Here is a 9,391-nt window from a genome sequence, read left to right on the forward strand (position 1 = left end):
CAGTAGAGATGAGCAACAGTTGAACTTGTGAGCGGCGTGTGATTCACTTTCTGTGAATTTTAGGGTACCTCAGGGTTCAATACTTGGGCCGATCAAGTTTATGGCCTGGACAACAATCGCTCAACTCTACTCTTTGCCAACGATAAATCATTGCTGTTATCTGGCATTGGCCTTCAGCAGGTGTTGGAGATGTCGGCGGAGCATCTGCAGTCTTCAACTTCATCCTCATGATCAGGAACCTGTGAAGCTGCTGTGCTTTGTCGTGGATTCGAAACTTAGCTGGGCTAGCCACATCCAGCAAGTGACTAAGAGATTGTCACGAATCTGTTTCCTGTTGCTCAAGCTGAGTGGACATGTGACGGAGGCATATCTGGACATGGTGTATTATGCACTCTTACATTGCCATATCTCCTATGACTCATGTGGGGTATTTCAGCCAAGGTTGTTGATACGCTGAAGCTGCAAAAACGGGCTTCTAGGATTATAAATGCAAGGGAAGATCATCCACATTGTAAGCCCATCTTTGTTAGGCTAGGAATCCTGACAATAGTCAGCCACTTCCTTCATCTCTGCTTCATGTATATCAAGAATCAACAAAATTTGTTAACTCGGACTGATGTACATCTCCATAATTATGTACATCACCATGTTATTGTGATTGATTTAATTTAGAAGAATTCTTTAATCCAAATCTAAAAATGATTTTTTGTGTTTTGAATTGTAAATTGAGTGTGTAATTGAAGAATGTTAAATGACATATAATCTACATTTGGACTGTTGTATAAATTAGAATTGGAAACGTTTTGGGCTTAAAAGCCTGTGGTACTTTTGTGTAAGTTGTATAATTGTGAATAATTAAATAAATAAATAAAATAGAGCACACTTAATGACTCACTTTTGATGTCGGTGTACCGATGGCTGACAGAAACTGTGTCTCGGTTGTCCAACATCCATGCCAGCCGCTCACTCATCACGTATAGGGTTCCATCTCCTTTCTTATACCTCACCTGTCCCACTTGCAGTAACACATCTTCGTAAGAAGTAGTCATCTTTCATGCAAATCTGAAAAATTATTCAGAAAACAATAAATGAAAAAAAAAATTATGTAATTAGATGCCCACATAAGCTTTTTGCTTGAGCGTGAGAGATTTATGAAATGATATGACCGGCGGGATTCAAACCCACAAACAGGCAGACTGAATGTTTCAACGCCCTGGACCACTAAACTAACTAGGATGATGTCGATAACTTCATGGCAACAAAATCATTTAACCAAATTTATGGCACATAAATGTGTTATTATTCATATAAAATTGCATTGACATGCATTTGCATATCATAGGTCTTTGATTTTGTATTGAAATTTTTTAAATAAGTGCAATATTTCTAAAGTTTTTAATTTATTGTGATACATTCTGTGATTCATTTAGAGTATAAAAATCAACCTTCAAAATTTTAAATCATCATTCCTGGACCGAAAATAAAGTAACGAAGCAGTATGTGATTACATAACCTTATCTTTTGGACAACATTAACATTTTATCAAAATTTTTGGAGAGAAATAGTACAGGCTCAGCCTAGTTTTTTCTCCAATGTCATAATTGTATTATGATTATAATATTTTATACAATAAATGAGTTAATTCTATTAGGTATGCCTATACAAGATAATTTATTGAATTTTTATTTCAATCTACAGTAAAAAATTATTTGTACAGTGATTAACCATTCACTTCATTTAAAGAAGCTGTTGGAAGTTTTTTCTAAAAATGAATCTAAATCTTTAGTGGCTCACACATTACATACACCTTAAAATTGTAAATAATTGACCGAGCGAAGTGAGATCTAAGATTCAAGTCGACCGTTTTGCATTTCTCTTCATGTTTATATTTATGTTTTTATGTTCCGCATTTACAGCGAAACGCAGCAATAGATTTTCATAAAACTGACAGGAATGTTCCTTTTTGAATTTCGCGTGGACGTATACATACGGTTTTTTGAAATTTTGCATTTTAAGGATAATACAAAAGGAAAAGGAGTTTCCTCAATATTACCGTAAAAATCATTCTATAGAATTATTCATCATAAATCAGCTGTCTAGTGGACTATAATACTACCATAGCCACCTCTAATACAAGAACCGTTCAAAAACATCTAACATCTTGAAAATGCATCTTTCCATCAACGTTGTCACAGAAAGTTGCAGCCAGACCTGATAACAGCGCTCACACTCATATTCCGGGACGACACGTCACGGTACGATAGGACAGGAAGCTCTATGTTTATTTAGGATTTTTTCTAGACATTTTAAATTGATAAATTATTTATTAATTTTTGAGAAAACATAACAGGTGAATGTAACTTACTGAGCGCGAGGTTCACAGAACTACTAGTAGATAAGTAATGATTCAATCATACTAATAACTAATAACACTAAGTGCCTGTTGCACCGGTTAAATTTTAATCGTGATTAATTTCACGAGAACCAATCAGGGAAGCCGTCTTATCAAAAAGGCCTTCTCTGATTGGCTCTCGTAAAATTTATCACGATTAAAATTTAACCGGCTTTTGTGCAACCGGGTCTAATAGATATATCAATACATAACAGTATGGGTAATAGTTCAGACTATTCTTACTCAGCCCGACCAATCTATAGACCCAACATACTTGACGCTTTATAATAAATAGTCCTATATCTAGCAATAAAAGTAAAGACAATTCAAGTGTATACCTTGAAGTTTAAATTACCAAGTTTAAAAACTGGTGATGGTTGATTGCAGATTTATTTTTGAATTTGGCTTTCAACAATTAATTTTGCAATTACAAAAGCAATTATTCAAGTTTCTCAGTAGCCTACAGTATTTTCTTGTAAAGGTAGCCAACCCAGATAGTCCTTCTCAATGTTCAAAAATTACAAACAGCCTATTTTTATCAAGTTAACCCCTTTAAGAAAACAGCTTTGAAATTACAACGTGAACCGTTAATAAACCATTTATAGAGATTAATAAAAATAAAAAGATTACAAGGAACAAAAATTGCCCAAATGTTGACATAACTATAAAAGTGGTCAGCGTTAACTATTTTATAAGACTATTATCAATGTGAAGGCTAATACATGACTACGTTTCAACTGCGTAGCTCTTTAATCAGCCATTTGCTAGAGAAATATTCAAATCAAATCAATAAAAAAATTTGCAAATATATTTTTGCATACATAGTTACTGTAAATGAATTTCGTTATAAAGCCCATATTATCACAATCTTTCTTATTCAACTTACAAAATTATTAAAACTGTAATTTACAGTTTACCGAACTTTCATCAAAAATGTTTTAACATTATATTAAATAAACGACTAAAGAAACTAATAATCAAAACGTAATCACTAATTTTATCGTGTAATAACCAGTTAGAAACAAACAATAAATTGAAAAAAGGAAGATTCAACGTTCGTCATTGTTAAGGAAATCACAAAGATAAGTTCGGCCATTGCTGTTCAATGGTTCTAACGTGCAGTGCAATGAATCAACGTAACTTTTACTTGAATAAATAATTTTAAGGATGAAAATACATCATTTAATTGCAGAATATGATAGCCCAGTGACAAAACAAGTATTTGCTATAGTTTGTGTACTTGGATTGCCCTACCTGAGAGAAATATCAGAAAATAATGAAGAGCTCGGTGAACAGCCGACCAATCAGTGGAGCCATAAGTAACACACAAAACGTGTAGGCACATCTCTGCAGAGGAGAAGCTCTCACTGAAATACGAAGCAGACAGTCACAAGAGCCGGCTGATCTGTAATTCTCTGCGGTGTTGCCAAGTTCTTTTATCGACCACTCCTCAATATAAAAATGTAATTCAATCTGGGAAATTGATTTAGAACAAAGATTGATCATGATTTTTCAGAATTTTATTGAAAAACGTAATTTTTTTGTAAAAAATATTTAAAAGAGCATCTCATTTGTTGAAGACTCACTAAGAATATGGCAACACTGTATATTATTATTTTTGTTAAGGTATTTCTTCAAGCATGAAAATTGTCCATTCGAATATTTTCAAACATAATATAATATTGGATTTTTTTCTCTAAATTCATTTATTGAACATAATATTTCGATTCTATGGATTTCATTCGAAAAAGATTAGAACCATCTTATGTGGGTGGACGACAGTCTGTGCAATCTGCATACAACAAGCTGGAACCACTCAGTAATATTATGGTCGCCTCTATTGTCGATGTCGTGCCCCACTTTGCTATCTGATATTTTTAACCATCTGTTGCGTTCACCAATCTGAGGATGTGGTCCTCAGTCTTCGTCCAATTTGAGAAAAGAAAAAAAGAGTACCTATAGTGAGTTCCACGATATAATGGCAGTATTTGATAAACATTAGTGTTTCTATCTTTATCTATCATTTGTCAAAGCAGATGGGTCTATCTTTTTCTATATCCGCCGAGTTGCCAGATTGCTTCATCTGGTATTATACCAGGCGCACACCGACGCGAATATATGGCAAAGTTTTGTTGCGGTGCGAATTCAATTCGGAGAACTTGCCGTGCGGAAATTGATACTAGGCCTACTGCGGTGTATATGCTGGCGCAAACTAATGCTTTGCGAAATATTCATTTGTGAATAATTCACAACTTTTGCTACATGAAACATTTGCAGCGCTTTTCCGCGTAGCGAATTTTTTGGTGAGTTCTGGAAATACACTAGTTTCATCTGCCTTGTAAACAGTAACAGACATTGCACGACCACAAGTAGGAAAATAGCAAACACAGAACAATTGTTGGAGATAATTTATACCTATCCAAAATTGTATGATCTTAAACTCATGCAGATTATAGAAATATAAGGATAGCTGTCTATCCTTCATCAATTGTGGTACAAGAGTATGGTATTCTCCAAATTGAAGTCTATCTTTATTAATGGCATGCACCCATCATTTTTGGCCTTTCATCTTTTTCAGAGTCTGCCGCCACAGCAAGTAATAGAAGGGCTTATGATGATAATTATCATGATGGAACATCAGTAAATGTTTGAGATGAAGTAGCCTACAGTAGTACCGTAAATTTTGGATGATAAAAGTGCTAAACTGTTTGGTTAGTATAAATCAAATATTCCTGCACTCCACATTGCGATTATATCACTTCCCAGTGTGTGTGCCCCATTTTTGGCCTTTCATCTTTTTCAGAGTCTGCCGCCACAGCAAGTAATAGAAGGGCTTATGATGATAATTATCATGATGGAACATCAGTAAATTATTGAGATGAAGTAGCCTACAGTAGTACCGTAAATTTTAGATGATAAAAGTGCTAAACTGTTTGGTTAGTATAACTCAAATATTCCTGCACTCCACATTGCGATTATATCGCTTCCCAGTGTGCGTGCCCCTGCATTGCAAATATTTCACAATGAAAACTTCGTTTGGAAACCGCAGTTTGAATTCTTGAAAATTCCGCAACGAATTTGAACGCATTGGTGTGCACATTGGATTTACACGGCTTGAAGTATCAAGTACAGACAAATATCTAGGGCTGACCATTGACTCAAAGCTGACTTGGAACAATCATTTAAACAATACACTGCATAAAGCTAATGACAACCAGAAGAATTGCAGGCTCCATGTGGGGGATAAAGCCTCACATAGCTCTCTGGCTGTACAAGGCAGTAATATGGCCTCAGGTAACTTATGGTGTTAGATTTCATCTGCCGTCCATTCTTCACTTATCAGCTTTTTCGTAGTAGTTGCGCTGGCAGTGTTTGAATCTTGGCGCGCTTCCGCTGCCAACTTTATTTTGATCAGCTGACTTGTTGTTTGTTCTTGCTTTTCATCATTCTTTCTTAATTATATCTTTAGAATACATTGCATATTTTTTAAAGGTTTTCGTCGATTATCCTAATTAGGTTGTTTTCAGGTCTAAACTTTTATGGCTTATTTTTTGGTTTTGCATTGTACAATACTGCTCTACCCCCTGCTTCGTCTCTCATAAACTTGTTTTTTCGTTCTTCATTTTCGCTCCAACTCGCTTTGTCCAGGGATTATGTAGCTCTGCATTCTTCAAGTTTTGAAACCATCTTTTGCACTCTTCAAAAGATCACTTTTCAAATGTTATGAAGTGTCTACAATCAAGTCAACAATCAATCTTGAGTTTTAAACTTTGAAGTCTTAAATTTTCATAACTTTCAATTCAGTGCATAGCAACTACGTGTTTCATGTCTACTCAAGTGTTTTTTCCAAGTTGCTTTGGACTCAGGTTTCAATGAATTTCAATCAAATTGCATCTCTCAAACATTCGTTCTGAAATTCTAACTCACTTTTTACAAATTTGAGTTGAGCTCCAAGTTATTCACATAAGATTGTCTCGCTGTTGCATCACGTTGCACTGTTACTTTACTGCATCATAGCTGTTAACCACTAAAGCTGCGGATCCACCAAACTTGTGTGCGGAACATGGTGTGCGCAAACATTTCTTCGCACAACAGTCGTTTTGAAAACATTTTATTAGACCCTGCTCCACCTACAGTAAAAGTAGCACACATTTTGTGACAGACACAAGTGCACAAAGAAAATGTGCAGCACATTTAATTCTGTGGAGCTTGCAGTTGCTAACAAATTTCGATTCAGTATCCACCATGTCGAGTCTGGAGGAGGATGTTTTAATTTGTTCTGCTGTTTTTATAGTTTTGGGTAATTTATTGAAAAAAAAATAGAGCAAAACCGCGAGTGTGGGTGCAGCCTTTCCTGAAAAATCGTGAGTCAACAAAAGAATTTGTTGAAGAATTAAAAATTGATCCTTTGAGTGGCTTTAAAAATTTTACATGAATTTCTTGTCATGATTTTGAGTACCTTTTGGGAAAAATTGGACCAATTATTGCTAAAAGAGACACAAATTATAGACAATGTGTTTCAGAACAATTGAGACTCGCCATAACATTGAGATATCTAGCTACTGGTGATTCTTTCGTAAGCTTGATGTATTTGTTTAAAGTGTCTAGACAACTGATATCTCGTATTGTTCCCGAGGTGTGTTATGCTTTAATCTCTACGTTGAAAGAATTCATAAAGGTAAGTTTGTACAATTACCCAATAATTAAGATTTAAGGTGAGGGGTGGGGAGGGGGAATAACATGCATCCTACATTTTTCCCTGTGTGCTCTTCAAATTATATTATAAAATAAATATTTTATTATAACAATATAATCATAATAATTATAAATATATTCATATTAATTTTCATTTCGAATTTTTTGTTCAATCTTACTTTCGATAACAATATTAACTCCTGTGTGTGCAATATTTCTATTAACACCCACTACAACTTCACAATAACAAGTAACGTTTTGTGATTACCTCTCGCCTCTAACACAATAAAATAGAAAATAAGTAATAAAAAATGTTGATTTATTATAAAAAAATTATAATACAAATTTTATGTAACTTTCAATGTAAATTTGTAAATTACTTCATGTATCACAAATCGTCTACAGAATATTCCGTACTTTGATGGTCCACCCTTGTATCATTTGGGTTAGCTGTCGAATATAACTCATTGGACCGTGAAGATGGAGAAATACTTGTCACGGTATGATGACTCCCCGAATATGGTGATGGCATTGGTGTAGTATGATACTTTCCAATGCCAAGTATTGCATCATACAATAAGTTGTCGATATCTCTTTGCACTAGAAGTTTTATGCGATCATTTGGAATTTGCCGCAATTTAGCTGCGACACCAGTAGAAAAAACTTGTATCATCAACTTGTGTCATTATTTGTACGGTCAAGTTTTTCTTGCATACCTTTCATGACTTCATAGGCTTCTGATACCATTGCATCGTTTTTATTGTGTAGTCGCTGTCTTTTAGCTGTAGAACGCTTGATTGGTAGATTGATTGATTGTAGTGAGGTATCAACAGATTCCTTTGCCACTTGTTCATTTTCAGTAAACAGTTCTTCTCCACCTTGTTGTTGCATTTCAGTTAACTGAAGATAAAAAAATTGTTTCAGTTACCTAATACAAAAGATGAATGGATGGAGGTGGAACGTGGATTCAACGATTTATGGAATTTTCCTAACTGCCTGGGCGCAATAGATGGAAAACATGTTGTCATCCAAGCACCGAGAAATAGTGGAAGTGACTTTTTCAATTACAAATCGCAGTTCAGTATTGAACTTTTTGCATTAGTTGATGCCAAATATTCTTTTATGTATGTGGATGTAGGATGCAAAGGAAGAATTTCAGATGGGGGTATTTTTAGTAATAGCACTTTGTACAATAAACTGCGACAGGAACAATTAAATTTACCACCGCCTTGCAATTTACCAGGGAGAAATAAACCAATGCCCCACGTGATTCTGGCCAATGATGCTTTTGCATTAGACATAAATGTGATGAAACCTTATGCTGGAAAACACAACTTGGGAAGTAAAGAAAGAGTTTTCAACTATTGTCTAAGCAGAGCAAGGAGAATAGTTGAAAATGTTTTTGGAATAATGTCCTCCGTATTTCGAGTTTTAAGAAAACCTATGTTACTGGATAACGAAAAAGCTCAAATTATAACGTTGACATGTGTTCATCTACATAATTTTCTGATAAAGTCGCGAACGTCATCTACACTGTACTGTCCGAATGGTTCGTTTGATAACGAAAATCTGAATACACGTGAAACCAATCCAGGATCATGGAGATTAGATAACACCCCAATGGGAAATTTATATTCATTACCACAAATGAGTCGTAGATTAAGAAGTGATGCTAAAGAAATCAGGGAAGAATTTGCAAACTATTTCAAATCAGATATAGGAATGCTGTCATGGCAAGAAACTGTTGCGTAATCCAACAAAAGTGTACTTGTACTTAATGTTTATAGTAGCAGACATTGATGTCATTCAAACATTGTATGTCAACTAATTAATAATAATTTAAAGTTTTATATTTTTATTTGAGAAGTTATTCTTAGCAAGATTTTTGTATAAATAAAATAGAAATGATAAATTAAAAAATAACATTTTTTATGATAATGAGCTTATTATCAATAAAGTCATTAAAAAAAGAGATAGTCTGTTATTAATAATAAATTAATTTCTTAATACTAAATTATAATAATAATAAATTTATGTGATGTCAATTTTGTAAAATTCATACATGAAAATGTAGCTCACCTGATCATTTATGTCGTCTAGTGTGTTTATGCTTTCATTGGGCTCATCTCTGTCGTTTAAAAATTCCAAGTGTTGAAATCCGAACCACTTTGGGATGTACACTTCAGAAGCTGCAGAACCCGTACGTTTTGAAGCTTTAATTTTTTGTTTCTCCCGTCGAAACTGTGCCAATATTATCTTCCATTTCCGCAGAACCTCTGTTGTGTCACACTTGAAAATTTCACT

At 34.4% G+C, this 9,391-nt stretch overlaps 2 protein-coding genes across 4 annotated transcripts in view; one reads left to right on the forward strand and one right to left on the reverse strand.

The window, feature by feature from the left end:
- The window catches only part of LOC111044187 (general transcription factor IIH subunit 1), a 69,302-nt gene extending 65,527 nt beyond the window's left edge, over window positions 1–3,775 (reverse strand). For all 3 annotated transcript variants that reach the window (XM_039424302.1, XM_039424304.1, XM_039424303.1), the window contains exons 1-2: window positions 3,647–3,775; window positions 896–1,062 (exon numbers count right to left, since the gene is read on the reverse strand). In XM_039424302.1, coding sequence (XP_039280236.1) covers window positions 896–1,049 — 154 coding nt within the window. In that variant the 5' untranslated portion in view covers window positions 1,050–1,062; window positions 3,647–3,775. The remainder of the gene's footprint in view (window positions 1–895; window positions 1,063–3,646) is intronic.
- A 1,901-nt stretch (window positions 3,776–5,676) lies between these two features.
- On the forward strand, window positions 5,677–9,131 carry LOC120350269 (protein ANTAGONIST OF LIKE HETEROCHROMATIN PROTEIN 1-like). Its single transcript, XM_039422862.1, has 3 exons — window positions 5,677–5,686; window positions 6,916–7,070; window positions 8,012–9,131. The coding sequence occupies exons 1-3, from the start codon at window positions 5,677–5,679 to the stop codon at window positions 8,837–8,839; spliced, it is 993 nt and encodes a 330-aa protein (XP_039278796.1). The 3' UTR covers window positions 8,840–9,131.
- Window positions 9,132–9,391: the final 260 nt, after the last annotated feature.

This window comes from Nilaparvata lugens, chromosome 3 (genome assembly GCF_014356525.2).
Source record: "Nilaparvata lugens isolate BPH chromosome 3, ASM1435652v1, whole genome shotgun sequence".
Lineage (NCBI taxonomy): Eukaryota > Metazoa > Arthropoda > Insecta > Hemiptera > Delphacidae > Nilaparvata > Nilaparvata lugens.

Bases quoted from the DNA above. Each gene is read 5' to 3' on its own strand.
- LOC120350269 (XM_039422862.1), top strand. The intron at 7,071-8,011 runs GTAAGTTTGTAC...AAATTGTTTCAG, and splicing joins CGTTGAAAGAATTCATAAAG to TTACCTAATACAAAAGATGA.